This window comes from Coregonus clupeaformis, chromosome 24 (assembly GCF_020615455.1).
Source record: "Coregonus clupeaformis isolate EN_2021a chromosome 24, ASM2061545v1, whole genome shotgun sequence".
Lineage (NCBI taxonomy): Eukaryota > Metazoa > Chordata > Actinopteri > Salmoniformes > Salmonidae > Coregonus > Coregonus clupeaformis.
The window spans coordinates 41,465,166-41,491,353 of NC_059215.1; the positions used below are offsets into that span (position 1 = coordinate 41,465,166).

The window sequence follows — 26,188 nt, forward strand, 5'->3', positions numbered from 1 at the left end:
TTAAGAAGGATACGAGGAGAGAGGACGCGAGAAGTATGCAATTGAGATTTTCCCATGTTGAAGGAACGAAAGTAATACCAAAGACTATACAGTATGTTTAGAGACTTTGTGGGGATAACGTTACCTCCAAGCCATTTTTCATTCTGTCCAGTCATAATAATTGTTCTATAGCTATCTTCATTATCGGGTATGTATTGATTGTTTTACGTGAAAGACCATTTATTCCTTTGGTTTCAGTAACATAAAGCGTTTAAAATAGGCATATTTCACAATGGGAATCGGGAAACTGTTGTTATTAGCTAGCTAGCTACTGTTAGCTAGGGTAACGCGTTAGGCTAGCTAGCAAACTTGCTATCCAGCAGAGCCCACTGAACACAAAGAAAGTAGTGGTAAATCCCGTTTGATATAGCTAGCTAGCTAGACTTTGCAAGTGTAAAGTATATGTAAGTACTGTATAAAGATAAAAGGAAACAACCTAGCTAGCAAGAATATAGTCTCACCCTACTGTCAATGTCTTTCACCCTGGCCTGTCACTTATTCAGCCATGCTTGACCTCCTGACCCCAGCCCTCACGTTCAAGAATAACAACGTTGTGCAACATATTTTAGTATAGGTTGTCAAACCATATCGATATGAGTTGTTATGGCATGATTTGGCTTTGCCATATCAGTTGTACAAATGCCAGAAATCAGATATCTCAATGTCTGCATGTCATCATTTTTTTAGTGATCCAAATGACATTTTAGTCATTTAGCAGACGCTCTTATCTAGAGCGACTTCCAATTAGGGAATGCATACATTTTTCATACTGGCCCCCCCAGTGATGAATGACTTTCTGTACACTTAACTTTTTAAACCTAGTTAACTCTTAACTGTTCCAGGAACATTACACAATGGTCAAGGGACCAGGAGTATGAGCTGATTGAAAACCAATCAAAGTAGGCCTAGCCCTTTCAACAGCATTTGCCATACAAATTTGTCAAACAAGTGTTCACTGTAACCTGGCCTAGATCCCCAAAAGAGCAAGTAGTAAAAAGCTCAGAGTGTAGCTATAACCATCTGGCCAAACCGTTGTCCTTTTAGGCAAGATAGAGCACAACTTGTTCATAGGAGCATACATCTATCTAGGCTAGACAGCTGTCAAATTAGGCAATGTACTAAAGTAACATTTTGCACTTAGAATTTACCAATGACACATTCATATAGAGAGATATCAGGCAGGCGTGAAGAGTCAGTGGTGGAAATGGTGAAACATTGAATAGCCTGACTGTCACTTTTCTCCTTGTAATCACTAGAGGACAGCATTGCACATGTGTTTGTTATAAAACCAATGACCTCCGTGTTCTTCAGGCCCCACTTCTCCACCAAGCACACATCCTGTGCGCACAACAACATTTCCTTTATATAAATATAATCACTTTTCTATTCACATATCCATCCCTGTGGCAAGGAATAGGGATGAATGGCCAAGGCACAGTGAATGGTACTAGAAGTTACAAGCACACAGTGTTACCATTGCTTGTAACCTCTGTGTTGGGAGTGTGGCCTGGTTGGCTATTTAAAACCTACTCTAATGGACAAACAATCCTGTCTGAGATAGCTAACAATAACAGACGGGCTGTTACCTAGGTATAGTGAATTATTGATGATTTTCACAAACCACATGATGCAAGCGGGAGGTTTCTTGGAACACACGTACATGCACACAATATAACCTGCTTGGGTCTGGCATTACAAAATGCCATCCCTTTCCTCAACTGTTCTAACGTATTACGCACCACTTCCAACCTCAATTGTAGGACCAGAAATTAACTAGCCTGCCTATATGTTATGGATTAGGCCTTATAGAATACTCCACAACAATAACCATCCACAGAATAGAATATTCCACAGCTGGGACATCCCTACAACAAACATACACACAGCCCCAAAATGAGCGATTACATGTAGTCTAACAATAGGTATTTTAATTTTAGCAAAAACAATATTGGCCTTTCTTTTCGAGTAGGCCCGCTTGTATGTTTCTCTTTTAGTCTATTTGGCTTGTACTTTAAAATAATGCTTTTTGGCCTGATTATTTATTAATTATGAAAGTTTTATTTGTCCCCCAACATTTTTTAAAAGCTCTTTGCAGATACGTTATCTCCTATCATATGAAATAGTATACGTAACAGCTATACTTTTATTTTGGAACAAGCCCATATATAGCGTTTTAATTGAATTAATTTATATTTATTACAGAATATTTGTAACTTGTTTCCTTTTATGTTCATCCTCATTTTTATATAATATGGATTCACCATTTAGTTATTTTTAATTACACTAATATTATAGGGACAGATGCCCTGGTCTACATTCTAAATGGTGTGCAATTTCTCCTGGCCTTGGTTGTAGTTGTTTTGGTGAAGAACTGTGTGCCCTCTCTCGCTCGCCTGAAGACGGTTGAGAAGGAGGGAGGGGTTTAGACAAAGGCCTTCTCTACAGAAATGGAGGCTACAGCAGAGCAGCCCTGTTGTGCTTTTTTCATTTTCTACATGCTAATATATTATCTGTGAAAATATCACAACGTGCTTCAGATGCAACCTTAGGTAATGGTATTACATTTTTATGTGTGTTCTTTAGGTCACAGAAATGCGGTTAAATGTCTTATTTTGTGATTAGGGCCTAGCTTTCTCTCTTTTTTTCTCTCCCTGTCTCTCCCGCACTCAGAGCTGCTCCTGCCTGCGCTGAACAAAGATCGTTACTCAGGAAATGCTTCGGCCAATCGGATGCGGCCTTACATCCCGCTTGTGAGAAAGGGGCCAGTCAGGGCCTGGCTACCATCAGACGGGCCTGATCGCCTTGCCTGAAGAGAGGAGCCTTCCCCGGCTGAGGGCTGAGAGTGTCCTCCATGTTTTATAAGTGTTGACATAACAGTGTGTCAGGCAGCCATGCATCCACAGAGGTAAGCCCTGTCTCTTTATTTCAACTCTAATTACAACATTCCTTTCTCCTTCTTCTCTGTTGTGTGACTCTTGTGCAAATCTAAATGTGAATACCTGAAAATCACAGATTGCTTTCCCAAAGGAGTGTGGGGGGGCTTTGTGGGCGGGTTAGGCCTTGCAAGGCCCCTGCTCCACAGAGAGCTGAGGTGGGGGGTTGGATAAGGACTCACCCCTGCTCTATCTCTGTGTAGCAGGGTCACGTGTGCCCAAGATATCCAGACTGCCATGCAGTGGACCATGGCAAATCCTTGTTTTCCTTGTCTTTTTTATAACGCTAAAGAGAGTGAGATACAAATGTGCACTCTCTTATCTCCTCTCTGCTGTGCCAGCCTGGTTGTGTGTCATGGCAGAGTCAGAGATGATGGGGGATGGGTGGCAGAAAAAGTGTTAGTGGGGTGGAGGGATGGGGGGGTGTTACGTATCTTTTGTAAGCAGATTGCCTCTGTTGTTGTGGTCTAGTGTGTCATGCCAGGCCAGAGAGAATAGACACGAGGGCAACAGATGTGCCTGTTAGAGGGACTGTGGGGTCTTTGGGGAGGGGCTGATGGCTAACTGAACACTGGTTGCTTACAGTGAGAGGAGGGGGGGGGGGTGAACAGTGAGGACGTGAGTGAATGTAAGGATTTTCTCTGTAGATGTGATCATAATTCTTCACCAATTGACGCAAGTACAAACAAGGCAGTGAATGCCTGCCACATGAGGCTAAATGCCTCTCCAGTCTCACCCACATCAGAACTCACACAGGGTCCTCATAGTTCATTCCACTGTCCCAACCAAAAATGGGTTGTCTGAGGGGAATTCTTGAATTCAATTGAACATTTCTTTTTTTTCTTCCTCTACACATTAGTAGCCCTGTGTAGGCTAGTTGTTTTTAAGCTCATTGGGAAATGGGAAGGCCCAAGGCCTCTAGTTTACAGGCCAGTTCTACGTTGACTCTGTAGCACTCATCCTTGTAAAGCTACTTCCTCTGCTCTGTGCACCTCAAACAGTGGCCATTTTGTGTAAAGCTCTGCTCGTGTCATCACAGATATAAACTGCCAGAGAAGCACTACATTTTTAGTGATTGTTGATTGTGTGTATTTCGTATGTGTGATGGTGTGTTTTGTCTTCAGCTCGACTCATATTTGTCTGTATTTGTGTGCTTGTTTTCTCTTCCCCTCCTTTGCACCGCTCGGGCCTCGCTCACCTATTTATAGCTGCTTCATTTAAATGCCTGGTTTGACGTTTCTATAATACTTGGTTCAAGAGAATCCTATCTCCTTTGTAAGTAGGTAAGAGAAATTGCATATCTGACTCTCAATTCACAATAATCCTTTTTGGTAGTATTTTATTTTACAGTACTGTTTCCACTGGTGGTTAATTGGAAATTACTTTATGCTTCTTAATTCAAATAATTCATCACAATTAATAACTAACCCCCTACCTGTTTCCAAATAGTGCCTAGCAGTGATTAATTGCATGAATCAGAAAGTAATTCATAGGTACTAAATGTGTAATAAGTGACCATGGCACGGCAGATCTTAAAATGCACATTTAACTTTGAAAAAATTATGAGCAAAAGCCTAACCTTCTGTGTCAAACCTAGATTTGATTTTCTAAGCTTTTTGCATCGTAATCTGTAGAGGGGGGTCCTACTCTTAACCACCTTGGTTTAGCGCTACACAAAGCATGCTTCATTATGTGAATGGCACATCAACCACCATTACGTTAGAGTTCTCTTTTTAATGGGATTTATGTTAATACACTTTCATGGACAAAACCAAAACCAAACGTGATCCAACACCCCAGAATAAAATAAACAGCTAACCTAATTCATTTTGAACAGACATTGACATTAGGTGAGCTTGGAGACGTGCATAATTTCATGCTGTGCTCCATAAGTGTTGTGTTAGTGGGAATGTTAGTAATCTGGTGACAGGTTATCTTTAGACGATCGTCTGGGGTTGCTGGGGTTTGCTGAGGCAACATTGCTCGTAAATTGTGATTTATTGCCTCTCAACCACAAAGAACAACTCCAAAACCCTCTTCTAAAACCTCTACCCGTTCACTCAGTCACGTTCAAAATAGTTACACCGTTTTAATGCAGCGGGAATCTCTGCATTGCAGCAGAAAATGTTTTTAAGGAAGAGGGAAGCCTGCACACAGGGAGCCATGTGGCATAGCACAGCCGACCAATCCTGTCCCACCCTGCAGACCCTCCAGCCAATTACAGCAGCAGCCGAGGTTAAAGCTTGAAAATTGCTGTGAGAGCGGCAGCACAGGGAAAGCAGGGGCCTTCTGGAACATTCCACAGCCGTCTTTGTTTCATCCCCTCCAGCCCAATGTAAAAACCAGGCTGAATGATTTTCTTACATATTCTGTGCTATAACACAAGGTATGCTACCACACTTCAATTAACTCTGTTGAAGAATATGTTATTGGGTAAAAAAATTCAGACAAAATTGAATCATGTGTATAATGAATCTTATAGTATGAAAAAGCAGGCAAAAGCCTGGCACCTATTTCTGCACGACTGTACCTAAAACTAGTTGTTTCATATTGTCTTGAGCGAACAGTACATTTAACCTTGATGGTATTGTTTGAATCTTGTTATGTCTCTCAGAGTCAGTCTTCTCTCTGGAGGTCAGGGGCTGCAGGTTGACGAGGGTGCCAGGTTGTTTCTCTATCAACAATACTGGTTGTCAGTGGATTCAAGGACACATTACCAACACAAAGCATACAACAAAACCACCCTGCTTTTATGGTACCACTTACAGAGCAGGTTTTTAATCAGGAAACCAGACCCTCTCTCTGTACGAGACACCACTGTGTTGCATGAGACCAAAACACTGTATTCTCCTCAGGGATAGAGCATAGGTTTGTCAGATCTGTCTTTACTCTCATACAGTGTCCCCCCCCCCCCCCCTCTTTCTCTCAGTCTCTCTCTTATTATTAAGCGTAATTATTCTTCGACAGCAGTGCGCTCAGTGAAGGTCGAGACTGAAGACGACGGAGGAGGGGGGTAAAATGGATAAGAATGATCTCCAATTAGCTGGATTTATCTTCTATCTCTCTCCATCTCTCTCTCCTCTCGTCTATGTCTCCCTCTCTCTGTACTCTGCTGCGAACGTGGTTCAGCTTAACTGTGTTTGGATGTTGAACTGTAATCTCCACGGATCTCCTGGTCCTCCTGTGTGTGTGTGTGTGTGTATGTGTGTGTGTGTGCCTGTGACTGGAGCCTCGGTCTGTGTGGGGGATGGGAGAGGGGGGATGGGAGAGGGGGGAGGGGAGCCGGCTGTGGCCTCCATTTTCTGTGACGAGAGAACCCTGCTCTGCCTCTGCTCGCCTGTCTCTCTGAGGAGCCAGTGGAATCTCAAGGCACAGAGTCAGTGTGTGTTTTTTCTTCTGTCAGGCATTCCTCCTTGCAGAGGGTGGGTGTTTGTCAATGTTATTCTGAATTTTGCTCATCTGGAATATTCCCAGATCCTGAAGATTTTTCTGCTATCTGTTCTTGTGTGATTCTGGCATGTTTATGGAATGCTGCTCCTGGTCTGAAATGCCCTCTGGAAGAACATAGTTTCTCTCTCAACTGTTCATCCTATCTGCCTAGTCAGAAGCTACAGGATCAGGTGGATATTATGTCACGCTGGCTGCTCGGTGGGCCCATTTTGGAGTGAATAAAGAGTGGAAACCTTGGCTGCATGCTAACAGGACTCTGTCATCTCACAGTGCTCTCGCTGCTAGCACACGGAGCACAGAGAGTTGGCTAACATTTGCTCTCTTTCATTTTGTTTGTTCGCTCTCTGTCCAGAACAGGAAGGCCCTGAAGGGGGTTAGTCTGTCAGCAGTGTGTCTAAACAAGAAAAGGCTCATATGCTGGATGATTTGTATTTAGCTTCCCTTTGTATCTTTTTGATCTTCTCTCATTATCCAGATTACATTAGGGATTATTTTATGCTACAGTTGTTTTGATAATGGTGATTTAGCCTGGTGATCATTGATTGTGACTTTTCCCATGTGGACGTTGGGTTTATGAATGATCAATGTTATGGACTTGGTTTGATGAGCAGGACATCAAGGTTTACAGTCTGTTAATGGGGGTGGTGTTATTGGTTTAGTATATTTAGTTAATGGCCTCTTTTACAGTGGTAGTCATGCTTGGGCTCATCAATGGCTGCCCTCAGCTGTGGCTCTGGAGCATTTACATTTTAGTCATTTAGCAGACGCTCTTATCCAGAGCGACTTACAGGAGCAATTAGGGTTAAGTGCCTTGCTCAAGGGCACATCGGCAGATTTTTCACCTAGTCGGCTCGGGGATTAGAACCAGCGACCTTTCGGTTACTGGCACAACGCTCTTAACCACTAAGCTACCTGCCGCCCCAGCATTGTGTTGTCTCCTTTTTCTACTCTGTCCTATTTTCTTTTAGATCAATGGATGTGAATTCTTAAGACTAGATCAACTCTATAATCTCATTCAAAACTTTGTCTGCAATGTTCCTCTTAGAACATTCCCACGTGACCACTTCTTGAACCTTGTCAAAGGCTGTTTTTCTATCTAGCTAGTGCTGGATATTTGCCTGTTAGGCTACCTGTAACTAGACGTTCTTTGCCCCCTGCCACATCCACCTCTATCAGGAGCCACCAGGGCAGGGCTAAGAGCCTGAACTGGTTCAGCGTGTGTCCTGTGGTGGATCCATTCCTGAGGAGGATTTTCTTTAAGCGGACGATGAATGGGACGACATCCTTGGAACGAGGCTCTCAGTGGCCCTGACAAAGGAGGGGCTGAACTCTCAAAGAACCCCATTCATCACCAAGGATCCCCCTTCTCCTCCTTTTTCTTCCTGAGAGGAAATGAGATGAGCGGAACCAGAGACACAAAAAGCTACAGGCTTTGATTTCTGCATTTCTGTGAATGAAAGAAGCTCTAGGTTTTTCTGATTTATTTTTTGCACAATATTTTTTGATATTGATAGGATTTGCTGTGGAAATCTGATTTATTGTTTGGGCTGTTCAGAACATGTGTCATGAGCACTCTCTCTCCCTGGTAGCAACATTAATTGCATTCAATTATCTTCCACGCTGCTCACCTCCCTCTCTCTACTCAGCCTAACTAGCTCCACCTGCCCTGCTCTGCTCTTGTTACCTGGCCAGCTGCACTGCATTTCCCACTCACCATCCTCACCTTGCCTCACTCTGTTCTAATTACTCTGCCAGCTGAACTGCATTTCCCCACTACCTCTCCCAGTATATCAAGCCCTGGTTTTCAGCCAAGCCCTGTCAGATCGTCTTCAAACCCGGACCAGTAACCTGCCTGTCTGCGCTCTGACTCCTGTTTGTGATACCGATCCTTTCTTGACTGCCTCCTTGTTCTACTGCCCCGTCTATCCCAACCTGCCTTCTGGACCTCGACTACTCTCCGATCTTCAGCCCCTCCGGTAACTCGTTTCTGCCTTCTGTCTCTCACCACGATATTTGCCCAGCCCTGATCTGTACTTCTGCCTGCCATTCATATTGCTGTTGTGTGTGTGTGTTCCCCCAGGTCTCCGACCACCAGATGAGCGTGCCCAGACGTTTCACCACCCTCAGCCCGATACGCCGCTCCATCACTGGGGAACACACACACTAAGCACTTGGACTGGACACCCCCGGACATTTGGTGACCCCCGAGCACAGGTACCCCCAGGAGGACCCTGAAAGACCCCTGACACCCCTGGGACTCCTCTTCCCGCCTGTAACCTTGAATAAAGAACTCTGAATTTGAACTTGCGCTCTTGGGTCCTCTTCTGTTCGTGACAACATGATGTTTAGGCTAGTTAACAGACCTATGTAACAGGTAAAAACATGTAGCTAGCTAGTCAGACCAAGGTTGACTCCATAAAGCTTACTAAAGTGATCTGGTGCAGTGGGTTTCTAGGAATAGGCTAAACAGCCTTTGGGGACACCTGTTGTTAGAGCTGGGGTTTGAGTGGCTACCAGGAGGCACCTTCTCTTTACACTCTCTCATCCATAACTGTCTGAGCAATCTTCTGTGATTCACCGTCCATTTTGAAGGTGCAAATCCTTGTGTGACGTAGCCTATGCAATTGTTTGTGTTTTTGGAATCATTGTTTTCAAGGCATTCCGCTTTTGAATGGACTTGCGTTGTACAGAAAGCGCTTCTTGGATGTAGGTAGGTGGGCAAAGTGAGATGCAAACAAACTCGTCAATGCATGGCCCTCATCAGAACTGAAACCCTTGTCTCTCCATTGTCTCCTGGAGGACAGGAGCACACAGTCTACTCTCTGTTGGATGGCCTTATTTGTTGTGCTGAAGCACAAGTTGTGGCCCAGCTGAATAAAGAGGACTTGTTGCCATGGAGATTCTCTCCAGTGGCACCCCATGGAACACAACCACCCAAGTTTATCTGACTGTGATTACCAATGATTATAGACACTCATAGGAAGACATGATGATCATGAAGACCATGGTTCTGAAGTACATTTTGTGACACGTCGGTTGCACCTTAGATTTGGTAACCTAACATTATTAACCTATTGATGTTTCTCAATAAAGCATGCATGAGGTAACAGCAATGGAAACTCTGGTGACTATGTCCTCTGGGGCCCTGCCTTAGGTGATGTTCCACTTGTTTACTGTGTGGCGGGATTTGTTTTGTGAACACCGTTTGTGACTGACTCTCCCTTTCTTTTTGTCTCTGTGCCCTCGTTCTGTGCAGTCTGGCTGAGGAGGAGGTAAAGACCGAGTCCGATGTGGTAGAGGGGATGGATGTGTCCATGCGATCCAAAGGTAAGAACAATGCCTCGCATACTAAGACAAATGTTACTGTGTTTTGAGAAGACCACTTATTCTAGTATGCTTCTAGAATTGATCTTACATTTTAAACATGTTTGTTGTGGATCTCATGCCATTGAATTAACATCATATCACTCTAATGTAGCAACACTACCTCTGGGGTTGGTGAAGGAGGCATCCTTCACACGTGATCACTTGTCACAGGGCCCGACCACACTTCTCTTGGAATGTGGTTGTCATGTTGGCGTAGCAAGGAAGATCAGATCATTAACTTATCATATGAAATTCGTTGCCAGATTGGGAAACCAAGCAGTAAGGTTTGGTGGCCAAAATCTCTTATCTGGTCGGTATCCCTGGGCAACCACTACTGTATTTAGTCTCTTAATGATGGGGTTCTGCTAACAAAAGAAAGCTCTAGGCTTAACACTGCCTTTGACCTTCACAATGACACTTATCCCCGTCTGAGGAAAGATTAGTTGAGTAGTACTGAAGAAGCTGGAGCCGGTCATTGTTGTGTAGAGTGGCCTGAGACTGGAAGTGTCTCTGCCTCTCTAGCCTTTCATGCCAGGCTTCTAGTCTCTCCTTCTAAGCCTCGTGCACCTCAGTCACTCGGTCGCGTCGTTGCCATTGTTATCAATGTTCTACCGATGCGGCAGCCATATTGATGCTCAAAAGTAGAAATGGGGCTAGTGACTGTTTCGTCTAAATTACACTATAGGGGCTTGAGAATACGATGACATTGTTAAAGTATGCACATATTTAGTAGGAATCAACTTTGCCATCATCATGTTGTCAAATTTACTTTAGACAGATGGCAATGTTGTCATTAGCTAGCAAAGTTCGTCAAAAATAGCTAGCAATGCTAACGTTAGCTAGCTAAAATCTGTGTCCCCCCTCAGTCTTAGCTAGCTAACGTTATACTGCATCCACAGTCAGTCTGGCGACATCAAAATGATGACAAAAGGTTTTCCTACTAATTGTTTGCCGCCTTTAGAAATGTCAATGGGTTTTCAAGCCACAGTAATGCACTTTAGACCAAATCTTAATCAGCGCCCAATGAGGATGCATTGAGTAGAATGCTCAGTTGGGCAGCAGTCCTAAAACGAACGTTCAAAATAATATCGTGACGCAACGTGAAACTCATGAATAAGCTGCTACTCTTGTTCCGTGTTGTATGTATTGTGACCTGGTCTCCCCTCTACTCCGGCAACTAGTGTCTGACCCTGGGTCAGTAGAGCGGTCGCTGGTGGCTCAGAAGAGGAAGGTGTCCAGCCCCACCCACTCCTCCAACGGCCACTCCCCCTCAGACACCTCCCCCAGCCCCCTGAAGAAGAAGAAGAAACCTGGAGCCGTCCATAGCAACAACAAAGACCAGGTAGGGGGGGGGGGGAGTACAGTGCCTTGCAAAAGTATTCATCCCCCTTGGCGTTTTTCCTATTTTGTTGCATTACAACCTGTAATTTAAATGGATTTATATTTGGATTTCATGTAATGGATATACACAAAATAGTCCAAATTGGTGAAGTGAAATGAAAATTCTAAAAATAAATATCTGAAAAATGGTGCGTGCATATGTATTTACCCCCTTTGCTATGAAGCCCCTAAATAAGATCTGGTGTAACAAATTACCTTCAGAAGTCACATAATTAGTTAGATTGCACACAGGTGGACTTTATTTAAGTGTCACATGATCTCAGTATATATACACCTGTTCTGAAAGGCCCCAGAGTCTGCAACACCACTAAGCAAGGGGCACCACCAAGCAAGCAGCACCATGAAGACCAAGGAGCTCTCCAAACAGGTCAGGGACAAAGTTGTGGAGAAGTACAGATCAGGGTTGGGTTATAAAAAAATATCAGAAACTTTGAACATCCCACAGAGCACCATTAAATCCATTATGAAAAAATTGAAAGAATATGGCACTTTTACATTACATTTTAGTCATTTAGCAGATGCTCACACCTGCCAAGAGAGGGTCGCCCACCAAAACTCACGGACCAGGCAAGGAGGGCATTAATCAGAGAGGCAACAAAGAGACCAAAGATAACCCTGAAGGAGCTGCAAAACTCCACAGCGGAGATTGGAGTATCTGTCCATAGGACCACTTTACACTCCACAGAGCTGGGCTTTACGGAAGAGTGGCCAGAAAAAAGCCATTGCTTAAAGAAAAAAATAAGCAAACACGTTTGGTGTTCGCCAAAAGGCATTCGGGAGACTCCCCAAACATATGGAAGAAGGTACTCTGGTCAGATGAGACTAAAATGTAGCTTTTTGGCCATCAAGGAAAACGCTATGTCTGGCGCAAACCTAACACCTCTCATCACCCCGAGAACACCATGATGTTTTTCATCAGCAGGGACTGGGAAACTGGTCAGAATTGAAGGAATGATGGATGGCGCTAAATACAGGGGAATTCTTGAGGTATACCTGTTTCAGTCTTCCAGAGATTTGAGACTGGGACGGAGGTTCACCTTCCAGCAGGACAATGACCCTAAGCATACTGCTAAAGCAAAACTCGAGTGGTTTAAGGGGAAACATTTAAATGTCTTGGAATGGCCTAGTCAAAGCCCAGACTTCAATCCAATTGAGAATCTGTGGTATGACTTAAAGATTGCTGTACACCAGCGGAACCCATCCAACTTGAAGGAGCTGGAGCAGTTTTGCCTTGAAGAATGGGCAAAAATCCCAGTGGCTAGATGTGCCAAGCTTATAGAGACATACCCCAAGAGGCTTGCAGCTGTAATTTCTGCAGAAGGTGTCTCTACAAAGTATTGACATTGGGGGTGTGAATAGTTATGCACGCTCAAGTTTTCTGTTTTTTTGTCTTCTTTCTTGTTTGTTCCACAAGAGAAAATATTTTGCATCTTCAAATTGGTAGGCATGTTGTGTAAATCAAATGATACAAACCCCCAAAAAATCCATTTTAATTCCAGGTTGTAAGGCAACAAAATAGGAAAAATGCCACTGTATGTGTTTGTATTTGAACACAGGTATGTTTGAATGCAGGTGTGTGTGTGTGCGCAAAGGGGTGTGTGTGTGTGCGCAGGGGTGTGTGTATGCGCCTGTTACGGCTGGGTGATATATCAAATTAGATTCATTCAAATTTATGTTTTTGTGCGATATTCCAAATGCCTATATCGCAGAATCAAGGTTTTTAATATGAGCGTTTATGTCCGCTTGTTCTCATGTTGTCTTTTTGGTCTCGTCTCGTTCGCTCCTTCTGTGCTGTTCACCTTCCCACTTACACCAGAGATCTGTATATAATGACGAGATGCTCATGTCTCCGCCCTAACAATGGGAGTCGTTGTCCCAAAGGCGGGAAGGCAGGCGACAAGCTTAGGTTCAAAATAAGCGCATGGAAACGCATTGGACTTATTTTGGACAGATTTTGGCGAGAGTGAAACCTCTCGCTTCGTCTCTTTCTCCCAAGCCCCTCCCCTACCACTCACAACAAAAAAGATGAGAGATCACTTCTTCCTCTCTGACAAACGGTTTCAACTCGGTAGTTGCATTTGAGGTTTGATCCAACAGTATCGGTTATATGGACACTCAAACACATGGAGACATTATTTTACTGTATAGAGAAGTTAACCTTCCGAACCATACACTGTTTGTTTCAACTCCTCAAATTTCAGACACTACTAAAACGGATGTACCGATGAACATTCATTCTGGAAAATTTATGCCCAGTTTGTCGCGCACGCATTACGGTACCACATATTGCTAGCATAAGTTTAGTCAAATAAAGATTCTTATACTAGCTGTTTAGTCTGTGTTTTATAAATGTGCAATAAGCATAAAACAATTGTATAAGGAATTGGCAACTCGTTCTCATTCTGAGAAATAAGGTAGGCCACTTGATTTCAACATCTGAACAAAGTGGACAGGCTAGCATGCTGTTCAAACAGTTGGAGACGGACAGAAGGTTGTGTTCATAACAGTTGAACTGTTTAGTCTTTTTAGCTGAATTCAGAGCTTGTGAAATTATACCTAGATCCAATTTGGCTAAACTTGAAATATAAATATTAGCTGGCTTCTCACTAGCACGAGAGATTGTTTATGAGACCGGTGTTAATTTTCTATAATGCCTGCTACATTATTAGTGAATGTGCATTATGCATGGTTCTGGTTAAATTTGTAACAAAATTAGCATTTTTATAGACAGACCTGAAAGCCAGGTCAGTGATTATTGCAAAAAAAGCAGGCACAACTATTTTAATTAAATGATTAGTGGGTCTTATGGTTATGGAAGGCATACAGTTGAAGTCGGAAGTTTACATACACTTAGGTTGGAGTCATTAAAACTTGTTTTTCAACCACTCCACAAATGTCTTGTTAACAAACTATAGTTTTGGCAAGTCGGTTAGGACATCTACTTGGTGCATGACACAAGTAATCTTTCCAACAATTTTTTACAGACAGATTATTTCACTTATAATTCACTGTATCACAATTCCAGTGGGTCAGAAGTTTACATACACTAAGTTGACGGTGCCTTTAAAAAGCTTGGGAAATTCCAGAAAATGATGTCATGGCTTTAGAAGCTTCTGATGGGCTAATTGACATCATTTGAGTCAATTGGAGGTGTACCTGTGGATGTATTTCAAGGCCTACCTTCAAACTCAGTGCCTCTTTGCTTGACATCATGGGAAAATCAAAAGAAATCGATCAAGACCTCAGAAAAAAATCTGTAGTCTGGTTCATCCTTGGGAGCAATTTCCAAACGCCTGAAGGTACCACGTTCATCTGTACAAACAATAGTACGCAAGTATAAACACCATAGGACCACGCAGCCGTCATACCGCTCAGGAAGGAGACACGTTCTGTCTCCTAGAGATGAACGTACTTTGGAAAAGTGCAAATCAATCCCAGAACAACAGCAAAGGACCTTGTGAAGATGCTGGAGGAAACAGGTACAAAATTATCTATATCCACGGTAAAACAAGTCCTATATCGACATAACCTGAAAGGTCGCTCAGCAAGGAAGAAGCCACTGCTCCAAAACCACCATTAAAAAAGCCAGACTATGGTTTGCAACTGCACATGGGGACATAGATCATACTTTTTGGAGAAATGTCCTCTGGTCTGATGAAACAAAAATATAACTGTTTGGCCATAATGACCATTGTTATGTTTGGAGGAAAAAGGGGGATGTTTGCAAGCCGAAGAACACCATCCCAACTGTGAAGCACGGGGGTGGCAGCATCATGTGTGGGGGTGCTTTGCTGCAGGAGGGACTGGTGCACTTCACAAAATAGATGGCATCATGAGGAAGGAAAATGATGTGGTTATATTGAAGCAACATCTCAAGTCATCTCAGTCAGGTAGTTAAAGCTTGGTCGCAAATGGGTCTTCCAAATGGACAATGACCCCAAGCATACTTCCAAAGTTGTGGCAAAATGGCTTAAGGACAACAAAGTCAAGGTATTGGTGTGGCAATCACAAAGCCCTGACCTCAATCCTATAGAACATTTGTGGGCAGAACTGAAAAAGCGTGTGTGAGCAAGGAGGACTACAAACCTGACTCAGTTACACCAGTTGTGTCAGGAGGAATGGGCCAAAATTCACCCAATTTATTGTGGGAAGCTTGTGGAAAGCTACCCAAAACGTTTGACCCAAGTTAAACAATTTAAAGGCAATGCTACCAAATACTAATTGAGTGTATGTACATTTCTGACCCACTGGGAATGTGATGAAAGAAATAAAAGCTGAAATAAATAATTCTCTCTACTATTATTCTGACATTTCACATTCTTAAAATAAAGTGGTGATCCTAACTGACCTAAGACAGGGAATTTTTACTAGGATTAAATGTCAGGAATTGTGAAAAACTGAGTTTAAATGTATTTGGCTAAGGTGTATGTAAACCTCCGACTTCAACTGTATATGCAGCCTAGGTATAATTTCACAAGCTCTGAATTCATTAGATTATTGCTGACCTTTTAATTGTACAACAAAGCTTATTTAGAGAACATTAAACAAATTGAGATACAGTACCAGTCAAATGTTTGGACACCTACTCATTCAAGGGTTTTTCTTTATTTTTACTATTTTCTACATTGTAGAATAATAGTGAAGAGATCAAAACTATGAAATAACACACATGGAATCATGTAGTAACCAAAGAAGTGTTAAACAAATCAAAATATATATTACATTTGAGATTCTTCAAATAGCCACCCTTTGCCTTGATGACAGCTTTGCACACTCCTGGCATTCTCTCATCCAGCTTCACCTGGAATGCATTTCCAACAGTCTTGAAGGAGTTCCCACATATGCTGAGCACTTATTGGCTGCTTTTCCTTCACTCTGCGGTCCAACTCATCCCAAACCGTCTCAATTAGGTTGAGGTCGAGTGATTGTGGAGGCCAGGTCATCTGATTCAGCACTCCATCACTCTCCTTCTTGGTCAAATACACAGCCTGGAGGTGACAGTGTCTGTTGAAAAAGAAATGATAGATAAATCACAGACAGTGTCACCAGCAAAGCACCCCCACACCATCACACCACCTCCTCCATGCTTCAGGATGGGCACCATACATGCGGAGATCCTCCGTTCACCTACTCTGCGTCTCACAAAGACAGGCCGGTTGGAACCAAAAATCAAAAATTTGGACTCGTCAGACCAAATGACAGATTTCCACCGGTCTAATGTCCATTGCTCGTATTTCTTGGCCCAAGTAAGTCTCTTCTTCTTATTGGTGTCCTTTAGTAGTGGTTTCTTTGCAGCAATTCAACCATGAAGGCCTGATTCACACAGTATCCTCTGAACAGTTGATGTTGAGATGTGTCTGTTACTAGAACTCTGTGAAGCATTTATTTGGGCTGCAATTTCTGAGGCTGGTAACTCTAATGAACTTATCCTCTGCAGCAGAGGTAACTCTGGATCTTCCTTTCTTGTGGCGGTCCTCATGAGAGCCAGTTTCATCATAGCGCTTGATGGTTTTTGGAACTTCACTTGAAGAAACTTTAAAAGTTCTTGAAATATTCCGAATTGACTGACCTTCATGTCTGTCATTTCTCTTTGCTTATTTGAGCTGTTCTTGCCATAATATGGACTTGGTCTTTTACCAAATAGGGCTATCTTCTGTATAACACCCCTACCTTGTCACAACACAACTGATTGGCTCAAACGCATTAAGAAGGAAAGAAATTCCACAAATGAACTTTTAACAAGGCACACCTGTTAATTGAAATGCATTTCGGGTGACTACCTCATGAAGCTGGTTGAGAGAATGCCAAGAGCGTGCAAAGCTGTCATCAAGGCAAAGGGTGACTACTTTGAAGAATCTTTGTTTAACACTTTTTTGGTTACTACATGATTCCATATGTGTTATTTCATAGTTTTGATGTCTTCACTATTATTCTACAATGTAGAAAATAGTCAAAATAAAGAAAAACCCTTGAATGAGTAGGAGTGTCCAAACTTTTGACTGGTACTGTATATATCGTGAATCGCCTGTAAGATATGAGTTTTAGGCCATATCACACAGCCCTAGCGTCTGTGCACAACTTATTTTGCCTCCAGGTTTAAATGAAAGACTCTGCTGCATGTTCTATAGATGCATTAGTTCATTTCAAAAACAAATGTTTGTATCATGTATTGATGATTACATTTTAAAATAATTGCTCTGATAATTGATAATCATAACTGTTTATAGTGGAATACCTTTTAACATTTTTGGAAAAATAGATATTAATGCATATCATTGTATGCTTGCCAAATATTTTATATTTTTGCACATTTATTCCCATTTCTTGTGAATGCTTTGTTTTACATGCATGACATAATTAAACCCCAAGCCAAAACCTTTGAATTCAGTTCCACTGACAAAAGACAAAGTTGCATGTTCTGAACAGTCACATAGATATGTGCTGACTAGGATTGTCTTGTTCACTGATTGGCTGATGTGGGTTAATGAGGTGTCAATCATGATATCCAACACAAGACTGATTTATTGGTCCACCAGGGAAAGTCACCAATCAAATTGCACTTAGTCTGTGACGACATAAAAAGATGACAAAAACACAAACTTCTGGTTTGGCATTACTATCTTATAGACAGACCTACATTGATATTGACGAGATCAACCAAAACAGTCTTGTGTTTGGTGCCTGCCTAACTGTGCCTTATGTATTGCTTATTACACTGCCTTACTTGCCACTGTGTGATTCTCTCCGTGTTCTGTTGCACTGCACCTTTTTGTGTTTTGTTTTCTGCGTGTGTTTTGAAACCCGCCCCCTTTTTCTCTTGCCTGCATTTCAGTCAGAGCTAAGACATGGTCCCTTTTACTATGTGAAGCAACCATCACTCACCACAGACCCTGTTGATGTTGTACCGCAGGACGGCAGGAATGACTTCTACTGCTGGCTGTGCCACCGCGAGGGCCAGGTGCTCTGCTGTGAGCTCTGCCCGAGGGTGTACCATGCCAAGTGCCTCAAACTGCCAGCAGAGCCCGAGGGCGACTGGTTCTGTCCAGAGTGTGAGGTACTCGCTTGTGTGTGTGTGCGGTGCGTGTGGGTGTGTAGGTGTATATACATGCGCACGTTGTGTGGGAGTGTTCCAGGCACATTTTCGCTTTACCACTAGCTTAATATCCGCTTGCTCTTTGGGTTTTCAGGTGATGGGATTGGAGGGAGGCTTGGGTCAACTTCAATTCTGCATTTCAGTTAAATAATGTAAAAATCCTTATACCATACTTCCGGAGTCAGTTCCCTAATCTGTTGAGTGGGCTTGACGATTATATCATCAAATTTGTGAAAACGCGGTCATTTAAGATATGTATAAAATTATGTTTGTGTTTGTCTTTGCGCTGAAGACTATTGCGCTACATTTTCCCCCATTTGAAGACCATTGAAAAAGCCTACAAAAACTACAAGGCTTCTTCCTGGAAAATGACATGTCACTTTCATAGCGTATTCTATAATAAGGATAATACACATGCCACTTTTAAGTCTCAAATTGAAATGGAATCGAGCCCAAGCCTGTTTGGAGGGCAAACTTAAAGTGGGCAGGATCTATATCTTCCCTCTCTAGATGGATTTTGCTGCTGTGAGGACTAGTACTTCAGTCTCCTATAGATTACAACACAGATGCATAGTTAATAGCCAGCCCAGCAGACTAATGTGAGTGGGTGTGTGTTAGCCCAGTCCCTGTGCTTGGTATACTTCCCTTTTGGTTTTACCAGCTACTATTTGCCATTGATACATTACTTTTTTTTTTTTTCCAGAAAATCACAGTAGCAGAGTGCATAGAGACACAGAGCAAGGCCATGACCATGCTAACGATAGATCAGCTCTCATACCTGCTGAAGTTTGCCCTCCAGAAGATGAAACAGCCAGGGGTAAGTTCAAATAAAACATTTCAATCAAATTTTATTTGTCACATTCTTCGTGATCAACCGGTGTAGACTAACAGTGAAATGGTTACTTACGTGTCCTTTTCCAACAATGCAGAGTTAAAGATAACATATATATATTTTTTAATAGTGACACAAGGAATAAATACACAGTGAAAAACAAATAACAATAGCTAGTATAAATAACATGGCTATATACAGGGAGTACCAGTACCGAGTCCTTCATTGACATTGATAGTTCTTCTGACATCCTCCAGGTGCCCACTGTGAGCCAGAGAGGGCTGTCGGTTAAATGATGTGTTTGTTTATGAGAACTGATGCCTGTGACTGTTTCCTCCCTGGGCAGACTGAGCCCTTCTGGAAGCCTGTGTCTCTGGAGCAGCACCCTGACTATGCCGAGTACATATTCCACCCTATGGACCTCGCAACACTGGAGAAGGTACCATTTACATTCACATTTTTGTCATTTCGCAGACGCTTTTATCTAGAGCGACTACATGCCATAAGTGAATTCAACTGAAGTCGAAATGGTGTTTTCTAATAATGTACGTTTTTCTCTGCTATATTTGTAGAATATGAAAAAGAAAATGTATGGCTGCACGGAAGCCTTCTTGGCTGACGTGAAATGGATCTTGCACAACTGCATCATCTACAATGGTGGTAGGTCACAAACATCTGCTTAACACCGTTTCCTTTCTGTACTGCTACTTGCTTTGGAGATAAACAACTTGGCTTTTACGAACATGTTTTATGTCTTTTGGTTTTGTTCCAGGTAATCACAAACTAACAGCAACAGCAAAGGTCGTCGTGAAGATCTGTGAACATGAAGTGAGTATCATTTTTACATGATGACTGAAATGCCAGCCGGGGGTGTGTTTTGTTTTCTCCCTGTAAAATGGCCATTTCAGTGATGTGGAAACTGCTGTCTGTTTCAGATGAATGAAATCGAGGTCTGTCCAGAGTGCTACCTGTCCTCGTGCCAAAAGAGGGACAACTGGTTTTGCGAGCCATGTGTAAGACAAACGTTTCCTCACCTTCTTTTGCAATTAACATTTTAATAGATTTTCATTTTTGTCCTTCCACATACTATGTGACTTGAGTCACAATTAGGTTTGTCCTGAAGACAACTGTAGATTAGCCTAAATGTCATATTTCAAATCTCAAAAACACTCTTTAGAGCAAAGGAAATCTTATTCCACTGTCTGTTTTTATGCTGTCTTATCTGACTTTTCCCCTGGTCTGCCTCCCCTCTTAGGGTCACACCCACCCCCTGGTATGGGCAAAGCTGAAGGGCTTTCCCTTCTGGCCAGCCAAAGCACTGCGGGAGAAAGACGGACAGGTGGACGCACGCTTCTTCGGACAGCATGACAGGTGAGCCTTGCTGTTGGATGAAAGTAAGAGGATGGAAGCGACTTTTCATCGTTTTTACTTGGACTCCCCTGAAGTGAGTCATAGTTCTATGCTTATCCTACTCCTAACAAGTCTCTCTGTGTTTTTTCTCCGTAGGGCGTGGGTTCCCCTCAACAACTGCTACCTCATGTCCAAGGAGATTCCCTTCTCTGTGAAGAAGACCAAGAGCATTTTCAACAGCGCCATGCAGGAGATGGAGGTCTACGTGGAAAACATCCGCAAGAAGTTTGGTGTGTTCAACTACGCCCCCTTCCGCACCCCCTTCACGCCCAACAACCAGCTCCAGATGCTGCTGGATCCAGCCAACCCCGGGGCAGGGGCCGTGAAGATGGAGAAACCCGACAAGATGCGCTTCAACTTCGACATGACCGCATCTCCCAAGATGCTCCTGGGCAAGAGCTCTCTGTCGAGCGGGATGGGGCGGAGGATCTCTCTGACGGACATGCCTCGCTCTCCCATGAGCACCAACTCCTCTGTACACACGGGGTCTGACGTGGAGCAGGATGGGATGGAGAGAGGGCCCAGGAACCCCCCATTCCACTACAGTGCTGGGGAGGAGTCTATGGACTACACCGGTAATTAACATGCTCCTGACTCTTAACACGTCATACGACTAACTAACACAGGGGTATTATCTACAGTACAGTCGCAGTCAAAACACAGGTTGGGATCAAGACTCAAGCCATTTGTGGTGGTTAAAGTGTTATGTGTTCTGGCCACAGCGTCCCCTGCCTCAGTGAAGATGGGCCATGCAGGCAGCTTGACGGGCAGCCCCAAGCCCTTCTCCCCTGGTCTGGTGCCCAAGCAGGAGAGGGCCCCGGGCACAGGCAGCATCCTCAACCTCAACCTGGGTGGGTCCCATCTAACCTCTCCTCCTTCTGTAGCACCTTGTCTTGTGCTTTCTGTTTGGTTAGGGGTTATGTTTCGGTTGTGGTTTGAGTTTGAGTGTCATTTGTCACAGATCGTGTGAAGGCTGAGATGGACCTGAAGGAGCTCAGTGAGGCAGTACAGCAGCAGCAGCAGCAACAACAACAGGGGTCATCACTCACCACCACCACCCCCAAGAGACCCATCAGGAGCCTGGACAAGACCATCGAGAGCTGCAAGGCCCAACTAGGTACACTCACACACCATTCATGAATTGTGTCTAGTGACACATTTCAAGGCCTATGAATGATACGCTTTATATTCGTTGTCCCTGTGCAGGCATTGATGGGATCTCTGAGGACGTGTATAAGGGCGTGGAACACAGTGACTCAGAGGATTCCGAAAAGTCTGACTCCAGCGACAGCGAGTACCTTAGCGACGAGGAGCACAGACCGAAGAGCGTGGACAAGGACAAAGCAGAGAGGGAGTCGAGGAAGAGGCCCAAGGCGAGCACACAGGGAGAGGACAAGGAGGCAGTCACAGGGACCAGGGATAAAAAAAAAACTGAAGCTCTACTCAAAGACAGACAGGGCAGCAATGGCCCGGAGAGAGACTCCCAGGAGCCCAGGACGCCCCAAACTCAGCCCCCCACAGATATGCCCAAGGCCCCAGAGGAGGGGAGGGCAGGCGCACCCCAGGCCCTGGCTGGCCCAGACCAGGACTCCGACTCGGAGAGGGAGCTGGTGATTGACCTGGGGGATGAGCAGGGGGGTCGCGACCGTAAGGCCAGGAGGGAGCCAGGGGCTGCAGCCACTAAGGCCACGAAGCTGGAAGGTGAGGGTTCAGTTACTGTCTAGTTTCATTTCATTTGTGTACCCTAGTTGCTTTGTATCAGAAAGGAGGAAAAGACTGATTGTTCTGTTATTTAATCAATGTAATTTTGTCTCCGACCAGGCAAATTCCCCGCCGCAGTGACGCCCTCTCCAGCCTCTGCCACTTCGTCCAACCTCAAAGACCCCAGTCAGCCCCTCATCAACCCCCCACTCAACCTGTCCTCCAGCACAGGCTCTGGTCAGCCCAACACGGCCCTCACCACCACCCCCTCTCCAGCCCCCACCTCTGCCCCCACCCTCTCCTCCGCCGCCGCCTCAGCAGTGAAGAAGCAGCGCCCTCTGCTGCCCAAAGAGACTGCTCAGGCAGTGCAGCGTACGGTGGTGTGGAACCCGGCCAACAAGTTCCAGACGTCATCCCAGAAGTGGCACATGCAGAAGGTGCAGCGGCAGCAGGAGGAGCAGCCGTCTACGCCAACACAAACACAGGTTCCTGTTCCGGTCCAGCCGCCGACGCAGGCACAGACACGCAGCCCACAGCAGCTCCAGTCACAGCAGCAGTTGCAGGCATCCTCCAGTACACGCTACCAGACCAGACAGGCAGCAAAAGGTACATAGAAACTCACAACTCCCTCAAATCTATACACACATTCATCTCATCTTAGTTAATATGAGCTATTGAATGTTTTCTTTCATTCCTCATCCCTCTTCTGTGGTTTGTAGCCGTGCAGCAGAAAGATGGTCCCCAGACCTCCACCTCATCAGTCACCTTGGTCACCTCTGTTGCCTCCTCCTCCTCGTCTTACCTGGCAGGAGACTTTCAGATCCCCACAGCTTCAGCAGATGTGGCAGCTGACATAGCAAAGTACACCAACAAAGTGAGTCAGCAAGATGCTATATGTCTGCTTCACATAGAATGAATAGACTTTACAGGGGAACGTTTATAGATTCACAGATTATATTTGTGTTTTATTGATATGGAAAGTTACCTGTCTGACATCAAGCTGTGAGTTGTAATGATCTCACCGGAACTTTCCAGATGATGGACACGATAAAAGGGACGATGACAGAAATCTACAACGACCTTTCCAAAAGCACTTCAGGAAACACGATCACAGAGGTGAGTGCTACAGTGAACAGACTTTTGGTTGAGTCCATAAAAGAAGTAAAATTCTCTCTCCTGTCTCACTGCTTTGTGATAACTGTTGAATATTTTTGCACAGATCCGGCGGCTGAGGATAGAGATTGAGAAGCTTCAGTGGCTACATCAGCAAGAGCTTTCGGAGATGAAGCACAATCTCGGTTTGTTCCACTTGCCCTTTCCTTAAAAATATACACATGTTTTAGGTTGGTATGATTTATATATATGTTTGTCTATAGACTGGTTGGTTGTTTAGCAACAAAACCGTAGTGTGCGCAACTATGGGGCAAAACAGACGGGGTTGGCTTAGATTGTTGACAACATGTAAACTATAGTTAGTCTCCAATGTTTATTGAAAACATAAATACATTTGCAGAATGAGGACTTGTTGTCTCTCAAATACATCGTTAGAGTTGTTGGTTAGCTAGCTAGCGAATTTGAGCCATATAAGCATTGACATGAAATCAGTCAAAACACCTCAAAACAAGATATGGTATCAACAACAAGATAAAACAAGCTGAAACAAGACATCTATGATTCCGCACATGGCAGCTTCTTGTCATTGTTGCTAGTGATCTGACAGTTCAGAATCATAACAACGCACGGCTTCCGGCCACATCGATGCGTGTGCATCATTTCCGTGACGTTGTCAGCCAATTAATGTGTGTATGAGATGGACTTCATATCTGTGTTTTCTGACATCTTAATAATGCAAGTGTGTGCATTATAGCTGTGTGTGTAATATACTCATCCAATTCATGTTGTAATCATAGAATATGCATAGTATACATTTTAATGCATGTTACATTCATAGTAATAATTCATTATTTTCAATATAATGTGAATTATTATATTAATAGATTTTTTAAATGTCTATGTGTGTCGTGCAGAGCTGACTATGGCGGAGATGAGACAGAGTCTGGAGCAGGAGAGGGAGCGTCTGGTAGCAGAGGTGAAGAAGCAGATGGAGGTGGAGAAACTGCAGGCGGTGGATGAGACTAAGAAAAAGCAGTGGTGTGCCAACTGCAGGAAGGAAGCAATTTTCTACTGCTGCTGGAACACCAGCTACTGTGACTACCCCTGCCAGCAAGCCCACTGGCCAGAACACATGAAGTCCTGCACACAGTCAGGTATTACACACACAAACAACGTAATTTGCACGAACGCATAGAACGAAGTGCCTGTGCACCAAAAATTCAGACAAACCCTCGCACTAACATGCCATGCCATACACATTATACACTCTTTAGCTCTCTCTGTATTTTACTAGCTAAACTTATGTTTCATGTCTGCCTCCCTCTGTTCCTACAGCAACAGCTTCTCAGCAGGAACCAGAGGCGGAGTCTACCTCTGACCCCTCAGCCAAACCACCAGGTCACTCCTCCAGCGCCCAGTACCCCTCTGGCACAGGATATGTCCCCACAGACAAAGGCCCCTCTCCTACCTGCAGTGTGGACAAGAGCAAGGACAGTGCCAATGCTACTGTGCCCTAACCACTACACTGCACACACAGATGTACTACTCTACAATCCTACAGTCTGTAAAATGTATGTATTTGTCCCGAAGAGACCGGTCCAATAAACCAAGGCTTTTTGCGACCAACTAATCTGGGAATGTCCAGCGAATCTCTGTATGAAAGACCACAGAGGCATCAAAACCACCACACCCTCACCTAGCTGGGCTTAGGGCTTAAAAACGTCATGGACACTCCTTGTATAAAGGCCTGCTCCTCTGTGATTCAACTGACTCATCCCCAGTCCCTTGTTTTGTTCAACGTCTGCCTTGTGATCCGATGTTTCAAGCCATCCTTCATCCTCCTCAAAGTCTATGTGCTAGACTGGAGGATTCACTTACCTTGTCCTTCAGTCTATACATTTTCATACCCTCTCTTTGCTCTTTTCATCCTCTTTTTATATCCCTCTTACCATCTACCCTAACGCTAGTTATCTCCAGGAAAGTGCATCAAAAGATCAGACATCAATGTTTTGTGTGTTCTTACAACAATCTTATACTTGAAACCTGTGATGCTGCTCTTTAAAATATACCACAAGTCTTTATAGTTATTTGCAACCAGAAGTGAAACTGGTTACTGTGCCAGCTCTTTTTGGGACACCCAAACGATCTAAAATGTAAATGATTCTACATTGTCAATGCGGTTTAAAGGTTTCATCATTTTCAAAGGAGTTGACAGGGTGTATTTGAAAATCCATAAACAGTATACACAGACATTTCATTCAAGGGATAGCATTAAATTGGTAATCACTCTCCCTGTGTGTATGTTATTGTTTCATACTCATTATATATCGTAGTTCCTCAGCGTATACATACATTTAAATAAACTGTGATGTATAAAAAATATAAAAAGGTTAAAACTGTACAAAGTTTTTGTAATAAGACACATGGACAATATTTATAGTGCTATGACAAGCATATGAGATTTTTTAAAGTACTGTTTGTGAATGAAAATCACTTTCCAAATGTTTTGAAACGGCTTGGCTCTGGAAATCGTTTTTATTTAAATGCATTGTAAGACTTTATATGAATGTCACCTGGACCCTCTGTTCAGATTCTGTCAGAACTATTTGTCTCATCAACCTTCGTTGTTGTGGTTATTCATTAACAATGTAAGCCTACTCCAAAATTACTTCGGACTATGATAGTGTTTTTGGAGGGTAAAGGAAACAGCAAAAGTGACTGTATATTATTCTGAGCATGTTTATTTACCCCCCTTTTTTTGTCATATGTTCTCTTGTTTACATATTGTATAGTAAATTGATTGTTAATGTCTTTAAGAAGAAAATTAAAACAGGTCTAACCAATGTCTTT

General features: G+C 43.5%; 1 protein-coding gene across 8 annotated transcripts; it reads left to right on the forward strand.

Annotated features, from left to right (window-relative positions):
• LOC121538535 (protein kinase C-binding protein 1-like) lies at positions 1-26,181 on the forward strand. Of its 8 annotated transcripts, none has more exons than XM_045207207.1 (21): positions 1-187; positions 2,710-2,944; positions 9,679-9,749; positions 10,970-11,130; positions 18,022-18,243; positions 18,986-19,099; positions 19,461-19,553; positions 19,687-19,774; positions 19,887-19,942; positions 20,050-20,127; positions 20,370-20,485; positions 20,621-21,099; positions 21,247-21,375; positions 21,486-21,641; positions 21,731-22,225; positions 22,346-22,831; positions 22,945-23,099; positions 23,261-23,341; positions 23,445-23,523; positions 24,253-24,492; positions 24,674-26,181. In XM_045207207.1, the coding sequence occupies exons 2-21, from the start codon at positions 2,931-2,933 to the stop codon at positions 24,853-24,855; spliced, it is 3,495 nt and encodes a 1,164-aa protein (XP_045063142.1). In that variant the 5' UTR covers positions 1-187; positions 2,710-2,930; the 3' UTR covers positions 24,856-26,181. The 8 variants fall into 8 exon arrangements, with proteins under 8 accessions (XP_045063142.1, XP_045063147.1, XP_045063144.1 ...); XM_045207212.1 differs by having other exon boundaries at positions 18,100-18,243; XM_045207209.1 differs by having other exon boundaries at positions 68-91.
• Positions 26,182-26,188: the final 7 nt, after the last annotated feature.

Excerpts from the sequence above, each read along its gene's own strand:
- LOC121538535 (XM_045207207.1), top strand. Across the intron at positions 18,244-18,985 it reads GGTTCTGTCCAGAGTGTGAG|AAAATCACAGTAGCAGAGTG; the intron begins GTACTCGCTTGT and ends TTTTTTTTCCAG. Across the intron at positions 19,100-19,460 it reads AGAAGATGAAACAGCCAGGG|ACTGAGCCCTTCTGGAAGCC; the intron begins GTAAGTTCAAAT and ends CTCCCTGGGCAG.